A 25,380-nucleotide genomic window follows, 5' to 3' on the forward strand; every position below is an offset into this window, starting at 1 on the left:
AGTGCAAAATAAGTGTTTTGTCAAATAGTCAAGAAAGAAAGCAGTGACAAGTTTAAATGAGCTTTAATAGAAAGGCACATATACAGCCAGAGTGTTAATTAAAAGCTTTTAAATGCAGAAACAGTTTAAACTAAACTCCTCTAATCAGAAGTGACCGTCTCTGCCAGATCATCTAAACAGTTTGTTGTTCTGTCGTTCATGAATTCAAGTATGTCAAAACTAAGTCACAGCCACGTTCATCCGAACTGAGATCCGATTACCCCATTGGCTCTTTTGTAACCCCCAGCTTTGTGTGTGTGTGTATTTTTAATGAAGGTATGAAAGAAGGTCGTTTGTGTGCGTGTTTATGTGAGTGTATGTGGATGAGGGTGGAAGAAGGGAAGGGGGCTGTAGCAATGGCTCAAAATCATATCTTTCCACTCTCGCAGTGTTGAGTGAGTGAGTGAGTCTGTTACCTCATTAATACAGGTTAAATAAAAGCAATAAATATAAATATCTATAACCCGATGACATCATGAAGTGAGAAATGTACCTGTGTTCACAAACCAGGGGGTTAAACAGGACAAGAAAATGAGGAAAACAATTCACAGGAGGAGGAGGAGGGGGCAAGATTCACAGGTTCTTAAATAAATGTGTTAATAAGGTCAAACTTAAGTTAGATTACAAGACTATGATGCTACGCAACTAAAACTGTGCATTCCAGAGAGCACACTGAAAAACTAAAAACATGCAAATCGCATTTTTCGGGTTGTGGGTTCGGCAGCCATTTTGTTCAGCTTAACTGTACTGCAGCGCTTCAATGTAAATCGCCACCTTCACATACAAAAATACACTTAAAGCAGTTGCGGGCGCTGCGCCGCAGCGTCTGTGTGGGAAAACCTTGAGAGGAAGGTCTGAAAACTGTGTGAAAACACACAAACGCAGAGTTGAACGCTGCCTGAATGATTGGTTGCACTACACCTGTCTCTATCTCTATCCCTAGCACTCGCTCAGACTTGTTCCTTATATCATTCATCTTGTTGGTCTTTTCTGACTGACATCCATACAAACAGGCCCAAAAAAACACACAAATACAGTCCAAGACTCTTGGTGTTGTTCATTCAGGTCTGTCCCGCTCTGCCAATGAGACATCAGCAGGGTTTTGGGTGAAACTGTTGACTTTTTTTGGCCGTAGAGGGTCTGAAAGCTAACCAGCAACAACACACACTCACACACAAACAAACGATCTACTGCAGTACTGATGGGCCGTATTCATCCTTCTTTTGCTCCCGTAGAGGTATCTGTGGTTCAGTGGTGCTCGTCTCCCCTCTTTGCTTCTTCTTTGTTCACACCATCCCCTCTTCCTCCTACCATCGTCTGATCCGTTTCTTCCATCCCCGTCGTCTCGTGCCTCTATTTCTGGATCTGAAAGATGAAGAGGCGGAGGTTGATGTTTTTGGCAGCCAGCAGCTTGTTGCACTCCACGCTGTCGCTGATGGGCAGCAGGGCGTACTCGGTTTCGTTGGCGTCGTTGGAGAAGACGTGGTGCTGGATGACGGGTTTGATTTTCACATCATCGTACGGGCCCTTCAGGAGCAGGAAAGAGCATTCCAGTGCAGAGTTCACTTTGCTCTTCAGGATGAGCTGGAAGGAGAGCGTGCGTTTGCACGACAGGTTGGGGTTACGCTCTGAGTCGTTGACCCGTGCCTTCAGCACCCAGGTCTGGTTTAGCACTGTGAAGCGCGGCGTCTCATAGTACAGTCGTGTGATGAAGTCGTCGGTGCGGTACGGCCGGAACTGCACCTCTGGAGAAAAGACGAATGAGACTACATGTTATTAGCTTACTTCAGCGCAGATTTCTGTGCTTTAAATCAAGCAATTGTCCTGTAGCTGAATAATATTAAAGTTTTAGAACCATATAAACAATATACTACAAACACACAGCTTTTCACTTCACAAGACATTAACTGATAGACTGGAGTCTTGTTTTTATCAGCTGTTTGAACTCCCCTTCTGACAGCACACATTCACTAGAGGGTCCATTGGTAAGCAAATGGTGTAATGCTGAATTTCTCCAAATCTGATCTAATGAAGAAACAAACCCATCTACACCTTGGATGGCCTGAGGGTGAGTGCATTTTCAGCACATTTTCATTTTTGGGTGAACTATTTCCTTTAAGGTTTTTATGTACCTGTAAAACCGATCTTCTCAAAGCACAGCAGGCTGAAGATGCTATTGTAGAGCTGTAGCTCTCTGCGATGGCTCTGGTCCATCTCGTCCAGGATGCCCATCAGCTCCATGCCGGTTTTGGATGGGTGGGAACACTCTGCCTCATGAGCACTGAGCTCATGGAATGGCCCCTGCCACGGGCAGCCAATCCGCTTGTACTTGCACTGTGTCACTCTATTTCCAATAGAAATAATTAAAGAAATGACCAACCATCATTTCTAAAGATGAAGTATAAAATGAATAAGAATTTAATAAAGTACATCATTTCTGAAAACTATATTATCACTCATAAATTTATCCAACTACACGCATCCATATAGTACACTCACATAAAGTGATATGCATTATATACCATCTCTCAAATGCTTGATTGTTTACATCATTGTAAAATATATTAATGCCCAGTTCTAATCTGCTAAATGTGACTATAAAGGCCCATCCACACCAAGACCAATAACTACAGTAATGTCCAAAAATATCGGCACCCTTGGTAAATATGATCAAAGAAGGCTATGAAAATTAATCTAACCTTTCATTGGATAATAAGAATTTATAATGTGTGTGTGGGGGGGGTTATCATTATGAAATAAATGTTTTTCTCAAATACACGTTGGACACAATTATTGGCACCCCTAGAAATTCAAGAGTAAAAAGAGTAAAATATCTCTGAAGTATATTTGTATTCATATTCACAATTTTGAGCACTCCAGGGTGATTATGAACATGAAATTATCCAGCCATGGCTTCCTGTTTCACAGAAATATAAATAGGAGGGAAAACAAAGCCCAAATTCCATAATCATCCATCACAATGAGAAAAAACAAAGAATATATTTCTGATGTGCAGCAAAAGATAATTGAGCTTCACAAATTAGTGAAGTGGCTTTAAGAAAAGAGCTAGAGCAGTGAAAATGCCCATTTCCAACATCAGGGCAATAATTAAGAATTTCCAATCAACAGAAAATGTTACGAAACTGCCTGAAAAGAGGACATGTGTCTATATCATCCTAATGCATGGTGAGAAGGAGAGTTTGAGTGGCTTAAGACTCTTCAAGGACCACAGCTGGAGAATTGCAGAAAAATAGTTGAGTCTCGGGGGTCAGAAAACCTTAAAAAAAAAAAGGTCAAACAGCCCCTACATCACCACATGTTGTTTGGGAGGGTTTCAAGAAAAATTCTCCTAGCTCATCCAAAAACTATATTTCTGCTGGAGGTCCTGGACATCTTTGTTTAGATACATGGCATCATGGACTCTATCAAATACCAACAGATAAAAAATCAATAAGTGACTGATTCTATTAGAAATCTTATAATGGGCCATGTTTGGATCTTCCAACCGTACAATAATCCAAACACAAACCTCAAAAACACAAAAATGGGTCACTGAGCACAAAACCAAGCTTCTGCTATGGCCATTCCAGTCCTCTGACCTGAACCCTGTAGAAAATGAGTGAGGTGAACTGAAGAGAACAAGCACCAACATGGAGCTGTGAATCTGAAGGAATGATCTCTGATCTCTTGCCAGGTGTTCGCTAACCTCATCAGGCATTATAGGAGAAAATTAAGAGCTGTTAAACTGGCAAATGGAGGTTTCAAAAAGTATTGAATAAAAGGGTGCTGTTAATTGTGGCCAATGTTTATTAGAGAAAAACATTTATTTCATAATGATATTTCCCCCCATTTTAAATTCTTATTATCCAATGAAAGGTTAGATTTTTGTGATTTTTAAAATAAAAGATCAAAAGGATTAACAATGCAGATTCATTTTCACAGCCTTCTTTGATCATATTTATCAAGGGTGCCGATATTTTTGGCCATGACTGTATATCAGTGTCCACACCAACTCGTATCAAAGTTCTGTTTATTAAAAATATCAAAATATTATAAACATAACATCACGATTTTCTGTAACACAGAGGTGTTTCTGTGGCTCAGTGGTAAAGCATGGCGTTAGCAGCACAAAAGGTAGTAGATTCAATTCCTAGGGAACACACATACTGATAAAAAAAATGTATAGCCTGAATGCACTGTAAGTCGCTTTGGATAAAAGCGTCTGCTAAATGCATAAATGTGAATTGACTTGACATAAATATTTGTATATTCTACAATTATAAATGTTATACAATTAAATCAAATTATATCAGACCTTTTTTTTCTGTGTGGATGCATGAGACTTTTATAGTCCAAGCCAAATGAATATATTTATATGTCTTTATGACTAGATTAAGATGAGCAAATGGGGAATTCACTAAACAACTTAAATGAATTGCCACCACCGATTGCAATGACATATTTGCACCAAAGACTCAATGACTCCATGGCCATCTTAGTAATGTCAAATCACTTGAAAAATTCAAGCTTAAAAAACGTCTTCTAAAAAATCTTTTTCCAATGCTAAATGTGTGCTTGTAATCATGTCTGGATTTGTTCCCGGTTGCATCACTTATAAAGTTCAGTTTTAAATTTATTTTCATTACATTTAACTAAAACATTTAACTGTTCACTTTTAAACAAAATGTTGACTGCTTTTTACAAGTTGTAATAGCACAACATTAAGTCACCATGAAATCAAAATTGACAATTTTGCAATATTTATTATAAAAAAAATTCTTTAAATAAAACATGCCTCTTCATAATCTTTAATCAAAAACATTAACATTCCCATCGCCTTGCGAAGACATCTCCTCTCTCGTGACAAACACCAGCACAAGGGCTGGACAAAAATGGTTGTCCACTGGCCAGATGATTTTCAATCCTTCCTCTCCAGCAACCTGTCACTCAAAAGAAACGATCGCAAAAATTAGCAAATGGCAACGGTCTAATCAATTCCCGATTTGTTTCTCATTTGAGAAGCTGCATCATTTGGATAAATGTCATAAAAGTGAAGAAAAAATGGTTGCGGATTCCATTTTATCCCAACTTTAATTAGCGCTGGCTTTTAGGATAAAAAAAGTCTTTTGGAATATAACACAATCCATAGCGATCCCAGTTTACACATAAAGGTGGCATGTTGTGCTGAAAATGAATGGATTACAAACAGAGTGGCACAGCTATTTAGTGAATTCACCCCTATGGTTTACATATGTGTTGTACATAATCTGGCTGATTCGGGGGTCTGTTTTGTGAACTGGTGCAACAGTACCTGTCCTGGCACTCCTCTGTTTGATGGCGGTCGAGGCTGGAGCGAGGGAACTGTTTGAGACAGTAGCTGCACTCAGAGGGAAGTTCACTCACGGCTTTCTCTACCGCCAGGTTCCTGCAACACAGACTCTTACTGATCTCACAGCGGCAGTTGGGACATGTGGCCTGCTCCTCTTTTAGACGAGCGTCAGCAAGCAGGTGGATGAAGCAGCCTGTGCACATCAGGTGCCCATTTGTACACTGTGAAATGAGAGCACACATCTTCACAGAGCTGATACTTTTTCACAAAGGGTTTTTACGCTAAACACAATGTATGTGTTCTTCTCGAGGAGCGTGTTTTCAATAATATACTGTTCTTGTTATGATGGAATTTCCAAACTTTCCCCTAAAAGACACAAAGTAGAAGTTTCCTGAATGATTTAAGGAGAAATAAGGAACCTCAATTTTGCAACATCTGTACAACGTCCTGAATATAATGACAGATCATATCACAAGGAAACAAATTTTACTTAGTAGCATTACATACTATGAAAACTTTGTGACGTCACTAATGAAATGCATCAACACATCAGTGAAGCCTACTGGGTGCCCAGTCTCTGTGAGGTAATAAGGTCATTATTATTCCTAAACACAGCTAAGTATAATCAAAATAAAGTCATAATTCATTTAAAAAATGCTTGTCAAACCTTGGGCTGCTCCCCCAGTGTGCAGTGCCTTCTGCTCTGAATATACTTCCATAAAGATCCCAAAGATTAGCAGAGAGTCGCTGAAGTTATTTTTTTTAGCAAGAACCCAATTCATTTCAGTCCCAAATTAACAGTATGCGCAGAGCATTTCAGCACAGACAATAGTCGCCACAGCAAATATTCTAAATTTCATTTCATTCTTTCATAATGAAAAATATATTTTACTACAATTACACTGATTATTCTAGTTTCATGATTAATTAATTAAACGTTTCCTTTGAATAACTGTTAGTAAGCTGTTACTAATTCACCAGCTGATCTATATCACAGGAGGTCAAGTCTGTGTTTGATTCATTCAGTGATCAGCTGATTTGAGTTCTTTCTGGCTTGTTTGTTTTGCTTCAGGGTGTGCACATGTTCGCCTCATTTGATGGGATTCAAACCCTGATTCAGTAATAAATGGATTACATGGCATGAGCTTAATAGCGCTGATGCATTGTGACACATCCTCCCTGAATCACATGCTACTTTTAGGGGTCAGTGTGAGAGGATGTCAGTGTATCTCATGCACCGTTTCATTTGTATGTCTAAAATTTCCTCTAGTTTCAACATAGTCCTGTCAGTGCAACAATCATCACACTGACACGTGCTCAAACAAAAAGACCACTGTATTGGGGATTTATTCAAATATCCAAACACATTAGATTAATAAATGGACATATAATGTTCACAAGGGTATGCAAACACCACAACAAAGTGTGTGAAAGCATGAGAGGAAGTTCTTTTACAGCTGGTTTAGCCTGTGGCTTCAGAGGGATTATATGGGGTGCATATTTGGGGGAGGGGTGATCAGGAGAGGCCAGCAGTGATTGGGTTAAACGGGTCATGTGACCACCCTGATTGTCATGTTTGCCTTTGAAGGCAAAAAACAGCTGCTCAGATCAGTATTACATCTCAAGTGTAACATCTGAAGCCTACAAAAAATAACTTCATACCAGCTTTTTAAGAAAAAAAATACCATGTACCTGAAATGGCAAATGTGTAAATAAGCATTTTATTAGACATTTCATCACACATTATGAGTCACAGACAGTGTAATCATCTATATTGTTTAAAAATAGACAAACAATAGACAAGCAATCACAATGACAAAAAGATTCACAATTATAACCCCCTTTGTCTCATATCTATAATAACAGACTCTATATATCTTGCATTCCAAGAGGATGCTGTGTTATTATGAACTTTTATATCTGCATTGTTTTCAAGATATATACACCGTGCATAAAAATTTCTCTGCGCTGTAAGCTTCATAATTGCATTGTTTACCTGGTACACCGAGGCCTTAGGCAGGTCCAGACACACCGTGCAGCACAGCACCGAGTACAGGCGCTCCTCGAGCTTCCCCGCTTCTCCTTCCTGCGGCCTCACGCGTTTCTTGGGCGGCGCGTCTGGGTCGGGCTCGGAACCAGAACCGTCTCTCCGCACACCGGACTCCTCCTGGATACCCGCCAGTCCGGCGCTCCCCGGGCCAGCGTCCAGGGCGCCCCCCACAGGACCGACACCCAGACCCGATGATGAGGAGCCTGGCGCGGCCGCGACGCCTAATTCCATCCGCTCTTCCATCGAAGACATCCGACTGAGTCACCGGGGATATTTGGGCTGACCGAGCACAGGATCCGCTGATTGTCAAGGTGAGATTTCCAGGATTTTTTAAGCTACTTGGCCTGTAATGATGGGGGGTCTGGACAGCCAACAATGCACTCAGTTGTAAACCATCAAGCGTCAGTTCAAATAGGTAAATTTTGGGTAATATGACACTAAGTTATGGGACAGTGAATAGAAATTCATCTGTGTTTTACTGTGGTTTGGCGTGCATGGATGCCTGTATTTTTTTTGGATAGCTCTCAGGTAAGCTTCAGCTCTCAGCTTGTGAAGAGGGAGAAAAAAACAGCTAAGACTCAACAAAACAACAGGCTGTTGTTTAGTACCGTTATCCGCCGTGACAGCACGCGCACAGCGACTCTCCGCGACCCAGCCGGGCTCTTCTCCTCCGGTCCACCTTCCGATCACAACCGACACGATCCGGATTCCCCCGAAACCTAAAAGTTATCAGTTTGCTGCGGAGTCTCTTCGATAGTCCTTCCCTTAATCTACACTGCCATCTTTGTTTTTTTCCTGTCTGTCTCCTCCTCTCCCCTGTCCGCCTGTCCCTCTCTGATTCCGCCTATCCGAGCTCGGTTTACTCGGAGCGGGGTGAAGATCAGGCGAATACGGTCGACCGTTATTGATCTGTCAGGGAACGCGTTGCCACTAGTGATGAGGGCCGTTGTGCCCTTCTCTTTCGCGCTCTCTGATTGGCTGCAACAAATGTTGTGCTTCATCAGATGACTGAGGATATTTAAAGAGCTATGTGTTGCGCATGCGCATCGGCCTCCTGCGGGTCATAGCTGAAGCTTTTTTTTAAGAGAAAGGTGACCAAAAACTTTTGTTATTTGGATAGCGTGATGTATGGTTTTGTTAGTACAGTTATTTTAAATTTTACTGTGATAGTTTGTCGTATTATTGTCGTGGTGATTATATTTTAAAGTAAGATTACTAGATGACAAAACCTTTTCATACCTTGATCAAAATCCCCTAACACCCCTCATATGCGACAAAATGGCAACGTCATCGTGGAGCATCATTCAAAATGATCGTATTACTGACAGAATAGTACATGCAATATCTGAATACATAATTTGATCAGATATGTAGGTTTGAAAAATATTAAGTGTGGTCTTTTAATTTGTTTTTATTTATTCCTTTTCTTTTTTTTTACCCGAAACTAGAGCGACCCCCGGGGGGAGGAGAAACGGTCTCGGCCAATCAAATGTCGTGGTTTATAATGGACTAGTTTGGTCAAGACAGCTGTCAGTCTTGCCTGCCCAGTCTGAATGAGCTGTGTGTGTTTCACTGGGGGGATGGGAGTGTGTTTGTATGTGTCTTCCTGTTTTGTGGGTTGGATACTAAAAAATATGACTTATAATATGCATATAACAATGTAATACATAAGGTATTGTTAATGAAGCTGAGATTAATGATGTGTTATTTGCACATTACAATACAACTGTAGTACACCACATTTGTTTTGAGCCATGCCACCATGAAGGTTGAAGGACTGAAGTCACCTGACAAGGACAAAGGCTTTATTCGGATAAACAGAAGAAAATTAAAAATTTTATCCTAAAAAAAACAACAACATTATTTTACTCACCAAATTATAGAACCGTGTAACCAAACAGCTTATAAACTCTGAAACATTTACACAGTACTCATAATGTTTAAAAAAAAAGACCAAAAAAGGAGGGGGGGGGGGGTGAAAAGGACTGAACAGATTTGAAGATGTGCAATATAAATACATGACATGAGACATGGGAAGGCAAATAATACTAAACACTTTTAGCTTATTACTAGCTAGTCTACCCAACTAACATTCCCACACACATTGGCAGGGGCCAAGCTTGACCGATACATATTTAATACATATTAAAAACAAAACTAATCCTTCCATATTGAAATGTCTTTCTTTTCAAATAACACGGATTAAGATGAAAATACAGAATAATCAGAGGCTTTTACATACAAAAACAACAATACAACATAAATTGTCCTTCTGCATCTAGTCAGTAAATAATGTCTCGTAATAATAGTTATAGTTACTTTAATGCCCCAGATCATTTCATTAGTGACCTGTAAGCACACACAGAATTTATACAGAATTCTGATATTCATGATTAAATATTGGATTATACCTTAAGCTGCCAAGAAGAGTGCACTATAAGTGCCTTTTAATACATTTAACCATATTTACACTAATTCATCAGATTTTCCTCCATAATGAGTGCAGTGCAGATTTCATCAGGGCCTGGTGATCAAGATAAAAACAGTGAATTCTCAGTCAGAATCAGTGCTTAGAGTAGGTCTGAGAGTATGAGAGGACACTAGATGTTGTTTACTACGGAGTATAATGTTTGTTATGTTTTTTTCTCAGGTGTACTGTCCCACTTTATGTCACATGGCTTGTTTAGTTCTGACTCTGTTTTTCATTATTCGTTGGATTCTTCTAGTCACTTGTTTATGCTGGCTTCTTCAGTCTTCACCGCCCGTTAACTAACTCATTACTCAGCAGGTCACTCTTGTTTTGTGTCAGTGTCTTCTTGCTGTGGTGGTTTCTCAGGTTTGTGCTGATCTGTGGTATATTGCTTGTTCGTGGTGCTGGTGTCTTCTGCATGGGATGCATTTTGTTGATTGCTTGAATCTCTTGAATTTGCTGGTCTCTGTCATGCATGTTAATATCTGGTTCATAATTATTATTATTGAGTATGTTCTCATAAATTTGTGCTGCATGGCATTTACCTGCCAACATTTCTGGTTTGCTAGAATCACTCTTATTTTCATAATTTTCCACCTGTCTGCTCCATTTCTGTTGGTTGTGACTCTCAGCTGTGGAGTCAGTGGCCTTTATCGCCCACTTGTGGTCTTTTTGTGCTGTTGCATGCTGAAGCCAGTCGTGCTGCAGGGTTTGACTAGCTGTCAAACGCCTTTTCGGGTTGACCTCCAGCAAAGCCCTGACTAGAGCTTTAGCCCCTGGAAAACACAGACATCAGCATTTATCATATTTCTAGATTGCAGCATCTAAATTACAGAATATATGAAGGGTTAAACAGAATAGTCCAACCAAAAATGAAAATTCTCTCTTATTTACTCCACCTTTGAATAATGTGCACAAATTGACTTGGTGAAAATTGTAATGGAGCTTCTTGAAAGAAAGTATGTCATAAAGTTTAAAAACGATATGGGATTGAGTAAATGATTATAGACTTTCCTTTTTTGATTGATCTACCACTTTATTTTTTAGGGGGTCAAATGCTGGAGTTCAGTATCTCACCCTCAGATACATTATCCCAGTAAGGGGACAGAAAGCGGACTTCTCCTTTCTGGATGAGACGGAATAGTTCCTCTTGATTACGATCTGGACTCCGGAATGGAGGAAACCCACTCAGCAGGACAAACAGTATGACACCCATCGCCCAAACATCTACTCCAACACCGTAACCTGTTCATATACATGTGCATAGCTGAACATTTGAAATATCATGTCAAGTGTTAGTGTTAGATCATGTTACTAATAGTTTTAAACCTCAGTGTTTGAGATTTAGGACAGAGCTGTAGCTCAGTTTTTTTGTGTCCAGCCAGTCCCAGCTAATCTAAATGAGTCCAGACTTTACCTGTCTCAGCAAGTATCTCTGGAGCAACATATGTAGGTGTGCCACAGACTGTGAACACTGGCTCCGTTACCACCATGGCTAATCCAAAATCAGCCAACTTCAGATTCAAGCTTCCACTGCCATGCCGCTGTACCTAAAAATCAGTAACAAAAAAGAGATATGATATGAGCTGAATATTATATATTATATTATACTCTTTTTAAATACATGTCCAATTTTCAAAATGATGAGTAAAAAAAATAGATGCTTGCAAAGTACTGCAGTTTTTTGAGGTAATGACAAACTTGCTGCTTTTACTGTGTGAGAGTTGAGGAAATAATGGCATGTGCTCAGTCCGATTCTAGTAAATGGGTTCATCTTAAACAGTTTGCTCTCATATGTAGTGTTGGAAAGTCAGATTAATTTCATTTCATTGATTTGTTTGGATGTTTTATGAAAATGAACACATTCAAGATTCGCTGTTCCTATACAATATAATGATTCACCGATTCCTTACCTGCAACAGTTCACCGCTAGCCTATCCGATTATCACTAGTTTATGTAAATTTTCTCGCATTTAGTATTAATATTATATCATTTGTTTTTATTATAATTTATTAAAAAAATGGTGGTAGTCTATGAAATAATGGTTAACTTTTTTGTATTGTAGGCTATTCTAGCGTGGTTAGTGTTAATCAGTGTTAAAACTAAAACTATTAAAAATCATTTTCAGTAACTGAAATAAAGCTGAAATAAAATAAAATATAATTAACAGATTAAATATTTAAACTTAAAAACTAAAATGGTTTTGCCTTAGCAATTAACTGAAAGTTAATTTAAGTAGTTAATTGAAGTACTAGAATTACAAAAAAAAGCTACGAAAATAACTAAAATAAAAATTAAATCAATTTATAAACTGTAAAAAAATATATTTTTCAAAATTGTAGTTTATTTGAGAGTTTTACAAAAAAATAAACTATTTCAGTCTATCTGTTTCCATATTTCATGTTTTATTCAATGTATAATAAAAAAAAAATCATAGCAATTTCTGACTGAAAAATATATAAAAAACTAATACAAATGACAAAAATGCATAACAAACTTCCTAAAATTAGAACAAAAATATAAAATATAAAAATATTAAATAGATTTAAATAATACTAAATTATCACTGATCTTGAGTAACTCTTACCAGTAGGTTTTCAGGTTTGATGTCTCGGTGTGCGATGCTCTTGCTGTGGATGTATTCCAGAGCTTGACTGATGTCTCTGATCATACACGCAGCACTTGGCTCAGTAAACCTGCCGCTCTGAGTGATAGCATCAAACAGGTCTCCACCGGTCACCAGCTCCATCAGCAGGTAAACATGGGTGTCTGTGTGATGAGAACGAAACAGCTGGATGAGGCGAGGATGTTCCAGACTACGCAGCAAAGCGATCTCATTCTGAATCATGTGACCTCGTCCCTGCAGCTTTGCGTTGTCCACAATCTTCATAGCGAATGTTTCAGCCAGGCCTCTCACACGACACTCCCTGACCACCGCAAAGTTCCCATCTCCTACCACACGGCCCATGTCATAGCAGCGCTCAATGTCCTCCAGCAACACTTCACCACCATCAGGCAGTATATTACTTTGTAAGTGTTTCTGCTCAACTGTTTCCTGCTTATTAATGTCCTGCTCCGTTATTGTCTCCAAATTAAGATCTTTATCCTGGTTTTGAGGAACAGCTGGGCTTGATATTTTATTGGCAAAATGCTTGTCTGCTTTCAGTGATCTTTGTTGTGTTTTTTCCATGTTGTTCTGAGATGAAGTACCATTATTACTGTGGTTATTTGGCTTGTCTGGTTGAGAGCATCGACTGCTTCTGATTGGAGGTATAAGTGGGCCGCATCCTCGACAGCTCCGGCAGTAAACAGCTTCTCTCTTTCCTTCCTCCTTCTTTATCTCCTTCTCATCTTCTTTCTGCAGGTCGCCTCTCCTCCTCCACAGTTCTCTCTGTCTTTCTCTCTTCACCTTTTCTTTTTGCCTTCGAACAGGCTGCAAGTTGTTGACAACTGGTTGGTTTACCTGTTGATCATGTACCGTAGGTAAGGACATCTCCACTCCGGCATCATCATCATGGAAACCACTATCTGCCTTAGTGGGCTTGGGTCTCAGGATACGCTCCCAAACTCTCAGTAGGTGTTCACAATGGCTGGGGTTTTCCGGATATAACTCATCTAGTGCTTCATGTACCTCGTCAAGAGATGGTCGGCTGTTCCCAAAGGCCAAGAAGGCATGGTGGAAGCGGAAGAAGTCGGCAAGGCTGTGGATTTCTCGCCCAGCAGGGCTAAAGAGTCGTCGTATTCGAGCGTTGTTCCAGCAGGGGAAGCCAAGCGCCTCGGACACATCTGCCATCAGCTGCTCGAACGTCTGCACAGCGCGTCGGTTTAACAGCAGTGAGATCTTCCGCACACTCTCCTGTCCGCACGGCCGCACCACGGTCACGATTCGTGGGCGCACTGGGCTTGCTTCTGCGTGTCTGGCGTGGTAGCCGCTCGCCCTGGGAACTCCTGCTTCCTCCCAGTGATACACAGGGCTTTCTGAAGGCCCAAAGTCTGTGGGAGGCCTTCTGGGTCTGGACCTGTGCAGGTAAGATGGAAGAGGTTGCCGAGGGGCAGCATTTGGGCATTTTGGCAGTTTAATCCTTTGATCTGGAAAACACAAAAATGTAAAATGAGAGGATGCAGTCTGAATTGTTAGGATACCGTTATTTTTTTGTTAGTAGAGAAATGTGTCCAAAAATATGCTTTGTTCATCAAAAGTGCAACACACAAAATTGCAGTGTCAGATTTTGGAGGGGGAAAAAGCTTATACAGGCGAATTAAAGAGGAAGTGTGCAACATTAATAATTAAGAGCAGGTGTGTATTGAGGAGCAATGCCGAGACATGCAGATTCTCAAATTGCACCTCATGCTCCAGGGGTAACGGAAAAGGATCAAATCTGATCGTGCCGGATCACTTTACTCTGGACGCAGCTTGTTTTTCTTTCTTTTTTTTATGTTGGCTACTCCCTAAAGATACGTCTTAAAGTGGAAGGATGCAGGTCAGGAGCCTTTAACAAATTGAATACCTAAAGTAGACAAAGATTCTCTTTCACTTTTACGTCAATACTTAGAAAGTTTTTTGAAAGGCCTTTTATCAAAGCAAAGCCATTGTAAAACTAATTAATTGTGTATATTAATTAGTAAACCTAATTTATGTTCTTGTTACTTTGCACAAAGCCCTATTGAGTTAGGTTTTCAATTTAATGAAAATGTCTTTTATACTGTGAAAAAAGAAATTTATTTATTATTATTATTTACTTTATTAATTGTCAGGATAAATTTGGCGAAAATAGCGAAATAAAATAGGCTAATCGTTACGAAAATAAAGTCTGGATAGCCTATTCTTCAAATGCAGACTAGTTAATTCGCCTAGTTAAACTTTTACAGTCACTAACCCCATTTCATTGAATGTATTTATTTATTAATCATTCAAACTCACCTGTCAGTCCCCATCTGGGTCTCGGTGGCTCTCGCCCCGGTCGCTGGTTCCACACCGGTGTCATTTTGTTCCACTGCTCGTAGTATCTTCAGTATTTGTGCAGATAGAAACCCATGAGTCTGATTCACTATCCATACTATCCCAGAGATGTCCGGAGGGTTTACAAAATGGTTAAAAAGTCTGTAGCCATGATGAAATCAACGCGCACCTCTAAAGAAACTTGTCAATGTCTACGAGGATTCGTGAAAGTTTAAAAACAGCGCTGAATGTAAAGCTTTGAACCAGACAGTGCGCACCCAGACAATATTCAATCAGCGTCTATCAGACACGAGGTAACATGGGGATATCGCGAAGCCGCATCTTTTGGAAAAGCTACGAGCGCGTTACCGGATACTCTGCATCCTGCTGCAGGAGCGTCTCCCCGGTAACACACACACACACACACACACACAGACAGAGAGACAGACAGAGAGAGAGGTTTATATTAGTGAGGGGTTTTCGTCATGTTTCGCTGTAGTGAGGGCCCTCACAAAATATAGGCTATAAAAACCTATAGACTACATTCGCAAGGATTATTTAGGCCTATTTTTTGTCTTCTAAAATTGAATGTAGCCTATTATTATTTATATCTGTCTATTGCATAACATGTAGCCTATAATTAATTTTATTGACATTTCTGCCACCGTTGAAGTGATGTTACATGATATAAATATGATGTTGATCATAACTTAACATTTGTTTGTGAATATTTTAGTGTTTGCCTTTACTAGTGAAATTAGTACAGATGCAATGAAAGAAATTGATTCAACTGAATATAATCAGCCAATCAGCTGTTCCCAAATCCCTTGATATCCTTTGTTTTCTGCACACATTTTTGCCTATAGCCACATCTATTCTACCCCCTTTATTCGTTGGCTTCTTTATTTTGGTTAAAGGTATAATTAATGTAAACTTCTCAAGACTTTGTGTTTGCAGGTCTCTCTGTATTGTCATGGTTACTGTTAACACAGCAGCGCTGCTTTGTGTGTGTGTGTGTTTGCGCTTGGCTGGCTGTGTGTGGAGCAAGTAGATATCGCTGCAGCCCGGAGAACATCCAGTGGGAGGAGCTTACGCCAAGAACATCCAGTGGGAGGAGCTTACGTCGCAAGTAGGGTGGATTTCATCTTAATTTAAAATGATATAAATATAACGCATTTTCATAGTAGTTTAAACTGAAATTCTTAGTTTAGTCATTATTGTTTGTATCCAGTGGCGGACTGGCCATATGGAGCACCGGGAGTTTTCCCGGTGGGCCGCTGTACAATGGGCCGGCCCTTTGCTTAAATATATATAAAAAATGAATTGTAGTAAATGTACGTATAGGCTATCCTTCCATCGGCCCAGACAAATGGCCCGCGCGGCCCGCTTGATTAAAACAAATTCTAATTAATATAGTGTGCTCCAGCTCAGTGCAGCCGCAGCTCAAAAGCGCTCGTCAATGTCAAAATGTTTGAAACAGCCAATCAAATCGAAGAAGGCGGGATTTTCTGTTCACAGAGGCTGAGCTGAGCTGAGAGGCTAAACTAAACATGAGGAGACAATTCAGCAATATTTGCCAACCGTTTACGATAAAAAAATGTTCAACGAAATACATTAATTTTCAGGAATGTTAACAACTACTGGCCTTTTCAAATTTCTCAGATTTTAATGCCATTTACGTTGTTCGTCAAAATGTAGCCTACATAATAGGCTATATCAGTTTTCAGCAGACATGAGATAAGAGTTAATGTAATATCTCTTCCATGATTTCACGTGTCTAAGAAAATGTTTAAAGATCTATAAAAATCATTCTCAGTCTAAAACATTGTAAATATGAAGACTTTTGCTTCGAGTGCTGTGCATTGGAATGTGATTTATATTATAGGCCTAATAAAAATATAATTTGCTAATTAATTCACATGCATTATTTTATATGGTTAAAAGTTTGAAATAATTAAGGCTTTGCATTTATTTATTTGAAAGAATATTGCATTTATTAGATCAAAAATACAGTAAAAACAATAATATTATGAAATATTAAACTTAAAATAAATTTAGGATATTTTAAAATATAATTTATTCCTGTGATCAAAGCTGAATTTTCAGCATCATTACTCCAGCTTTCAGTAATAATTTTAATGCTGCTTAATTATTATCAGTTATTCTTTGTGATCAATTCTTAATAATGGTTTTTATTATTGGTATAATAAAATACCAATAACCAATAATTTTATTAATGGTTCTCAGTTTGACATATAAGTACTTTGTAATAAGTGTACATATATTTACTGTCACTTAAAATCAATTTAATGCAACCTTGCTGAAGAAAAATATATATTTATATTTTTTTAATCAATTCAATTCAAATTTTTATTTGTCACATACATATACATACATAGTCCGACATGTAGTGAAATGTATTGTACGACTGTCCAACAAATTGTCTAACAAAATTAAGAAAGCCTCAAGTGTACAAAAATACAAATAGAAAAAAGTACAGTAAACATATATACAGAAATAAACTAGCAATAAAATAAAATAGAATAAAATAAAAATAGATATGAGAATAAAAATAGAATATGAAGAATAAAAATAGAATATGATTCCATATAGATTCTATAAAAAGTAAAGTGTATGTCAGTGATAAAGTGTCCGTGTGCTGTGCAGTGCAGTAAAGTGTATAAGTGAGTAAAAGGAATACTAAAGACAAATGCTATGTAAATCCCACTCATTTATCCTCACGTAACCTTCTACAACTGAGACTGACATTAGTGCAGATTGTAGTTGAAATTGTGCAAAGTGAAAGTGTGGGGTGATGTGATTAGAGTGGAGAGTGGTTAAGACTCCGAATGGCCTGCGGGAAGAAGCTCCTCCTCATTCTCTCTGTGTTCGCCTTCATGGAGCGGAAGCGTCTCCCTGAACGCAGCAGAGAAAAGAGTCCATTGTTGGGATGGCTGAGGTCCTTCACTATCTTCCTGGCCCTGGTCAGGCACCGCTTGCTGTAGATCTCCTGCAGGTCAGGGAGCTCGGTGTGAATGGTACGTTCCGCTGAAAGCACCACCCTCTGGAGGGCTCGTCTGTCCTGCATAGTGCAGTTCCCGAACCAGGAAGTGATGCTGCCCGTCAGGACGCTCTCGATGGTGCAGGTGTAAAAAGTCTTAAGCACCCGAGAGGGAAGTCTAAAGTCCCTTAAGCGTCTCAGATGGTACAGACGCTGCCTGGCCTTCTTCACCAGGGTGCTGGTATGACAGGACCAAGTCAAGTCCTGCGTGATGTGAACACCCAGGTATCTGAAGCTGTCCACTCTCTCCACTGGAGTCCCGCTGATCGTGATCGGCTGGTATGACCGCTCCTGCTTCGTACTAAAGTCCACTATCAGCTCCGTAGTTTTGCTGATGTTCAGGTGTAGACTATTCACCTGGCACCAACTCTCCAGGTTCTTAATCTCCTGTATGTAGGCCGTCTCGTCGTTGTCTGAGATCAGGCCCAACACAACAGTGTCATCAGCAAACCTAATGATGGTGGTGGAGTTGGAAGTGGCCACACAGTCATAAGTATACAGTGAGTACAGCAAGGGGCTCAGAACACAACCTTTGAATCTTACAAGACTGAATGGTATCACATTTTCCACCAAAAATATGAAGCCACACAATTGTTTTCAACATTCATAATAATCAGAAATTTTTCTTGAGCAGCAAATCAGCATATTAGAATGATTTCTGAAGGATCATGTGACACTGAAGACTGGAGTAATGATGCTGAAAATCAGCTTTGATCAGTAATAAATGATTTTACTATATTCTCATAAAAGACAGCTATTTTAAATTGTAACATTATATATTTCACAGTACTGTTTACTGTATTTTTCATTATCAAAATAATTTGTATATACTCTTTTCCACAACTGGAGCTCTATTCCTTAAAATGATAGATGTCAAGCTTCTGCAAAAGGACAAATACTGTATATGACCAATAGAAAGGCCCATAGAAACGGTCCGCATTCTGCACTATTCAAGTCTTTTTGCCATATACACCAGGAAAGACAAATTATAATGTCAAGAATATGCCACTCATTTATGGTGTGATGCGGTGTGTTGCGGACCGGGTTTGGTGGGCTGCTCTGTGCCAAAAAGTCCAGGGCCACTTTTTGGCCCCAGTCCGCCCGTTTATATCCAATACCATTCACTGTCAACATTGAAATCATATCTTTACACCTTTTGCCATGCTTCGTGATGGTGTCATTTTAAATCCTTTAACTGTAGTAATTTAAGCATATATCTGGATATTACATTTTACTTCTAGAATTCTTCTACAGTAGTCTACCAAGGAACATTAAAGTGAGATGCAGTTGCACTTAGGAGGTAAATGTGTGACACATAAAGAAAATAAAGAAAAGAGTACTGTTAAGAAAATGTAGTTACAATTTGCCTGCACTGCACATTATTTATTTTGCATATATATATATATTTTAAATCAAAGTACAGCAAATGACAGACTAATGTTCTTCAGAACAAATCAGTGTATTAATTTGAAATGTCAGGGTGGGTAAATTATTTTATTTCTGATGAATCAAATTATGTACAATTATTCATTCAACACAATAGACTTGCATGCAGTGGACACTGCAAAATCCCGGATGCATTGCTTCTAAGTAAATTCCAAGGAGCTCGCCTCGCTTGCCCTTCCCAACATAACCTGGTGGGTACACATGAAGCACAATGAGCATTAGGGTTAAAATTTAAAACATTCTCCCCATACCATCCAAGATATGCATGATTTCATTCTCTTGTTGAACATGTACAAACATTTCAAGAATAATTTGTCAGCTCTGTAGATCTATGCTATGCAAGTAAATGGTGTCCAGAGATTTTAAGGGACGACATTAGGCCAAGTAAATTAGACTTTATTACTATTTTTAAACGAAGTATTCCTTTTAAAAACCACTAGACAAAATGCTAGTTTATTCACCATTAATTTACACAAAACTGATTATTGATTATTATTAGTATTAAATAAATAGTTTTTTCTTTAATCCATGTTTTAATTATATTACATTGTGGATTAGGAGGTTAGGAGATGTGTTCTAATACTTTTGAAAATGTACCTTATTCTTTAGAAAATTACACTTTAAAAAGTGAACAGTTGGATCAACAACAAAAAAAATACTTCAATTGGTAACGCCTAAAACAATTCTCAACTTAATTTATTACCTTTATTTGTAATAAATTAAGTTAAAAAATATATTGATATAAGTTGATCCAACTGTTCATTTTTTACAGTATATCTATCACAGACTGTATAAAATTGTGTTATTTATAACACAATGAACACCATACCATATTAAATCTACTTTTACACTGATAATGGGACTATATATCTTGACATTATTTATGATCTGCATAGTATCTTACTACAGTACATCTTGTAAGTGGTTATGTGTGGAGTGTTATTTGAGTGTTCCCTGTGAGGCTAATATTAATTTTGATGTGAGCTAGTTAATAATTTCAACTGAAAAAAAAAATGCAATGTTTATATGTTAGGTTACATTTTATTTTGATGTCCCCTTAATCTATTGACTATAAGCAACTTTGCAACTACATGTCAACTAACTTGCATTAGAGTATTAGTAGGCTTAGGTTAAGGTTAGGGTAGGTAGAATGTTGACGTACTCGCAAAGTTGCTTATAGTCAGTTTGTCTGTTGGGGAACCATCGAAATCAATGTGTTAGCATATATTTAGCAGACATACTACTAATACTCCAATGACTGCTAGTTGACATGTAGTAGCAGAGTTACTTATCAACAGCTGTCTAAAGGGTACCATCAAAATAATCAAACTGATATTAAAATAAAAATAGTTCAAAGCAATCTGATCTGATCTTATGGCTGTTTGAGAGAAAAAAAAATATATTACTATTATTATTACTATACTTATAAGTGGTCATTGATGGCTTTAAGTAAAGTAGCATAAGAAAGGTGGCAAGATACGAGACTTATAATACATTATAACTATGAGAAATATAATCCATTGTAACTTAAGTGGATGCAACAACGTGTTCACTGTGTGTTATAAATCATGATACTCTTAAAAGCTATAACCACCAATAAGTAAATATTATAATATATTAAAACTTTTCTTATGGATATTCATAAAATTATATAACATATAAGTTTTTTTTTTTAATATAATGCATTCATTATAATGCCTTAAATATACCCTTATAATGTATTATAAATATGGACTTCATAGAAAGTGTTACCAAAATTACAATGCCATGCAATTACATTACCTGCTTATGGTCTTCGGTAACCATAACCTGGAGAACAAATTAGTTGTTTGTAGAAAAAAAAAAAGATATTGTCAAGAACAAGCTTGTAAGCTGTGTGTGGTACTAAGAAAACGTTGTACAAAAGCCACCAAGAAAATGCACTTTTCACAGCTTGTAATTCTTTTTACAAAACAAAACAAACAAAAATTGTACATCACGCTTACAACTCTTCCACTCATCTACCGTGCCGCCCCTGCAAGTCAAGACGTTTTTGGTTTTTTTGACGGATTGCAAAACAATCGCCCTCTACCGCCACCTGGAGCATGACCCGATACTACAACCCACATGACATTAAACAAACCAATCAAAATCATCTGTTGGTTTGTACAGCCCACTTGCAGCCTAAGTCCCACCCACTTGCGTCTGGTTCCGACCTCCGTGTGGACCTTTTACAGTCTATGGTGTGGACAGCTGGAGTATCTGGGTTGAATCCACATGCCCATTAGAGGGCAGTGTGTGTTTGAGTGTAGCGGAATCAGTTTAGCAGGTTTTTCCTCATTCAGTGAAAAACATGCGTGTAGTAGCCTTCCAATATAATGTGGCCTACTTGTGATTCTAATATTTTGCAAAATCATTATTGACATTCACTTAGCAAATTGAATTTGTATTTTAATATTGGCAGGACAATGAAATATTTAACCTAGCAGAAAGTCATGTAGATAGATTACAAGTTATTAGTGTAAATGTGCATAAATACAAAAGTCATGCAGCGATTTCCGTTCATTATCGGACAGTAGCCTAAGTTACTACAAAACGTGAGTAGCCTACTATATTTTTGCATCACTTTATTATAGATTTACACTGCACAAATACAAAATAAAACCCTTTGTTCTGTCTAAAAAAGATCATTTTAAATGCTGCTGACCAGAACAGACACGCCAACTAGAAATGTGTGTATTTATAGTTAGTGGTAAAAGAGCTTGGATTTGTGACCTGTTTTGTGACTTTGTTTAACTTGATTTCATGATCTGTGTTTTGTATGTTTCAAAACGAGGTTGACATCTCACCTCCTTCTCTAAAACTGCTCTCTCACTCGAGATCTCCTTTCCTCTGTTTCTCTCCACCACCTGTTTGTGTCAAATGCCAGAACACATGAACTCTGCATTTGTGTTGGGTTAGACACACTGGCAGTCCACTCAGTGTACGAGTGTGTGTTCAAATACCAAGTGTATAAGGTGAAAACCTGCATATTATAAATCACGCAGAAGTGGCATTATACAACACATAAGGTTATATTATTCCTTTTGAGAGAACTGGCCTATATTCTTCATCGTTTGGTTAATATGGATAATACAAGCTTCCAAAGTCAACAGGAAAAACTGGGAGAGCAGGAACAGACTACTTATAACAGTCAGTCAAGTGCAAATTGTCTTTTATTTGCCACTTGAGTCTAATTTTTATTTACCTAACAACCACAAACACTGCAAACGAAAACTTTATACTATTTTGTAAGTGTTTTTAACTAAAAATTTGCATCTTTCTTTTCATTTGTAAATGATTTAGGTTTTTTTTTTCTTTAGAGCGTACAATTCTGAGGGATATTTGTTACACAGACCTGAACACTGTCAGTACTGACACACCTGCAATTTATAGGAGATTTATCTTGCAGTTACAGTACAATTCAGCAGTAATTAATCAAAGTCAGTTGATCATTTGCAGATTAGACAGGGTATAGTATGATAGCTATAAAAATAATGAAATATAAATATCTGGGAGAGCTGTCAAAGTGAAGGGTGTGAGTCTGTGCATATTTGTACATGCTCATACAGGTGCATGTTTCAAAGGATCTCAAAGGGGAATGAGTACAAACAGGGAAATCCTGAAACGTTTTCTCCAAAATAAACTCTAGAAAAATGAACTGGGTTTTATAGATTGTAGAGGTAGTTAGTGACATGGTTTGCCTGGTCACTTACAGTGTTATTTTAGTATTATTTATATACTACTATTAAAGTATTCATTAATATTTTGAATGACCTTTTATTTTTATATTTGCAGTTTTAATGCATGCTTTTAGTAATTTTATGTGCTTTTGTCATTTTTTTCAATTTCAGTTTTATTGTAATTACTGATAACAATTTTAATGCTTTTAGTTTTAGATAAAAGCTGTTATTGATCAAAAGAACCTACACCAGATGTCTAATGTTCATGAACTATAAAACAGCTGCTCTCTGATAACAATCTACAACCTAACGTTACAAATGATTAAAAATTAAAGAGTTCAGCGTTAACCCAAGACCTTGTGTGCAATCTTGGTATTCAGACCCTTCTCACAGTTGTTTGGGGTAAAACTGTTCCACATATACATGCTGGAACAATCGACCGTTTCAGACCATCACTTACAAACACTTGTAAATTCAACCTTGCGGCTCAAAGGATGGGCTGCATGGGGGAGAGGTTAAGCGTTACTGGTGCAATGTTTTGGTGATTATTGTGCAAACAGCAGCTGATACAGCTAGATTTTCACTGCTTCTTACTGAGCAGAACAGCCAATCAAAGAGTGTAGAGAGTGGGAAAAAAAGAGTCCTCTGACATAAGGTCATGTCCTAAGAGGCTTGTAAAAGAAAGAGGCACAGAGCGAGAGAGAAGAGAATATGGCCTGACCCTGGCCCCCATATCAATCATTCCTTCCCCCCTCCACACTGCACTCTCACTCTCTCCCTTTCTTGCTCTCTAAGCCTCACTTAAAATGAATCAATGCATTAGATAATGCTTAGAATGGGCCTCAGCTGTAAGCGCTGGTCTATAAGAGAACAATATATATATATCACTTTTGATCAAATGCATTTGCTAAATGAATGAATGCTAAATGTAAAGAAAAAAATATCAAACAAAATGACTTATTTTAAACAACTGTAGCACATATTTCTCAGAAAGACATTTATTAAGTTTTTCAGACAAACAAACAAAATGTTGATCAAAATGATAGAAGAGGCTGACTTTATACATTCACTAAAAATCAACTTCAGACCACTTGATAAAAAGTTATTGTACATACTGACTCAGAAAAGTAAAGGTGGATATTTTATTTTCTATACGTTTTTTAAAAGACATTTTAATCAAGTTAACGTTAAACTGTAAAAAAAACAAAAAAACAAACCTTATTACAGTATATTTGTGACCCTGGACCACAAAACCAGTCATAGGAGTCAATTTTCCGAAATTTAGATTTATACATCATCTGAAAGCTGAATTAATAAGCTTTCCATTGATGTATGGTTTGTTAGGATAGGACAATATTTGGCAGAGGTACAACTATTTGAAAATCTGGAATCTGAGGGTGCAAAAAAATCTAAATATTGAGAAAATCGCCTTTAAAGTTGTCCAAATGAAGTCATTAGCAATGCATATTACTAATACCAAAACTTAATTTTTGATATTTACGGTAGTAAATTTACAAAATATCTTCATGGAACATGATCTTTACGTAATATCTGGCATAAAAGAGAAATCAATAATTTTGACCCATACAATGTGTTTTTGGCTACTGCTACAAATATACCCCAGCGACTTAAGGTTTTGTGGTCCAGGGTCACATTTTACAAAAAAAGTATTCACAGTTAATGCAGTGTGTTAGGCTACTTATCATTTCTTTATAATTGTGAAATTTAATAGCAATTTTTGAGTGAAAATTATTTCTACGCCATTTTTTTTCTGTGTATGAGTCAATAGTGGATATTTAATAGTGCTTGCTCATTTGCCTGTTTTTACACTTAGATTATCCTTGCTTTCACTTAAAGTTAAATTTAAAACTAACAGTTTAACAGTACTGTTAAATATAATTTTTAGCAAATCTCAAAATGAACATCCTTTTTAAATTGTGATAATAATGTTGTGATGTTTAAATTCACTTGTAGCATTTAAAAGGATTTTAATATATTTATTGTCTTGTCTGTATTCACCATAATTATAGTCCATCCCAAATTGGGAGCCAATTTTGGACCAATACATTTACATTTATTCATTTAACAGACATTTTTAAAGTCAAATTCATATAGAAACTCTAGAGGATGTAAAATGCTTTCGAATGTCTTGCACCATCCCTTGATTTCCTCATCTTTCTTTATTCTATTTTTCACAATTGATTGTCCTACAATTCCCAACTCCCCATCTCTCCACCCCCCCCCCCCTTGCGCCTGTCTGTCATCTCTCCTCTTCTCTCCTGGCATCGCTCCTCCCCCATCCACCCCCCAAGCTTTTAGTGATGACATCACAAACAGCAGTTAT

At 37.8% G+C, this 25,380-nt stretch overlaps 2 protein-coding genes across 2 annotated transcripts; both read right to left on the reverse strand.

The window, feature by feature from the left end:
• Window positions 1-45: 45 nt before the first annotated feature.
• LOC306885658 (zinc finger TRAF-type-containing protein 1-like) lies at window positions 46-8,341 on the reverse strand. Its single transcript, XM_079442331.1, has 4 exons — window positions 7,365-8,341; window positions 5,351-5,589; window positions 2,172-2,383; window positions 46-1,784 (listed from the first exon to the last, which is right to left on the reverse strand). The coding sequence occupies exons 1-4, from the start codon at window positions 7,668-7,670 to the stop codon at window positions 1,393-1,395; spliced, it is 1,149 nt and encodes a 382-aa protein (XP_079298457.1). The 5' UTR covers window positions 7,671-8,341; the 3' UTR covers window positions 46-1,392.
• Window positions 8,342-10,207: 1,866 nt separating this feature from the next.
• Window positions 10,208-14,874, reverse strand: dclk3 (doublecortin-like kinase 3; the record flags this gene model as incomplete). Its single annotated transcript, XM_079442583.1, has 7 exons — window positions 10,208-10,302; window positions 10,434-10,664; window positions 10,966-11,133; window positions 11,306-11,438; window positions 12,477-13,012; window positions 13,109-13,978; window positions 14,811-14,874. 7 exons carry the CDS (start codon window positions 14,872-14,874, stop codon window positions 10,208-10,210), a joined length of 2,097 nt encoding a protein of 698 aa, XP_079298709.1.
• Window positions 14,875-25,380: the final 10,506 nt, after the last annotated feature.

Source organism: Barbus barbus (genome assembly GCF_936440315.1).
Source record: "Barbus barbus genome assembly, chromosome: 19".
Taxonomy (NCBI): Eukaryota; Metazoa; Chordata; class Actinopteri; order Cypriniformes; family Cyprinidae; genus Barbus; species Barbus barbus.

Excerpts from the sequence above, each read along its gene's own strand:
- LOC306885658 (XM_079442331.1), bottom strand. The coding sequence starts at position 7,670 with ATGTCTTCGATGGAAGAGCGGATGGAATTAGGCGTCGCGGCCGCGCCA. Across the intron at positions 5,590-7,364 it reads CTAAGGCCTCGGTGTACCAG|TGTACAAATGGGCACCTGAT; the intron begins GTAAACAATGCA and ends CTCATTTCACAG. Across the intron at positions 1,785-2,171 it reads TGAGAAGATCGGTTTTACAG|AGGTGCAGTTCCGGCCGTAC; the intron begins GTACATAAAAAC and ends TCTTTTCTCCAG.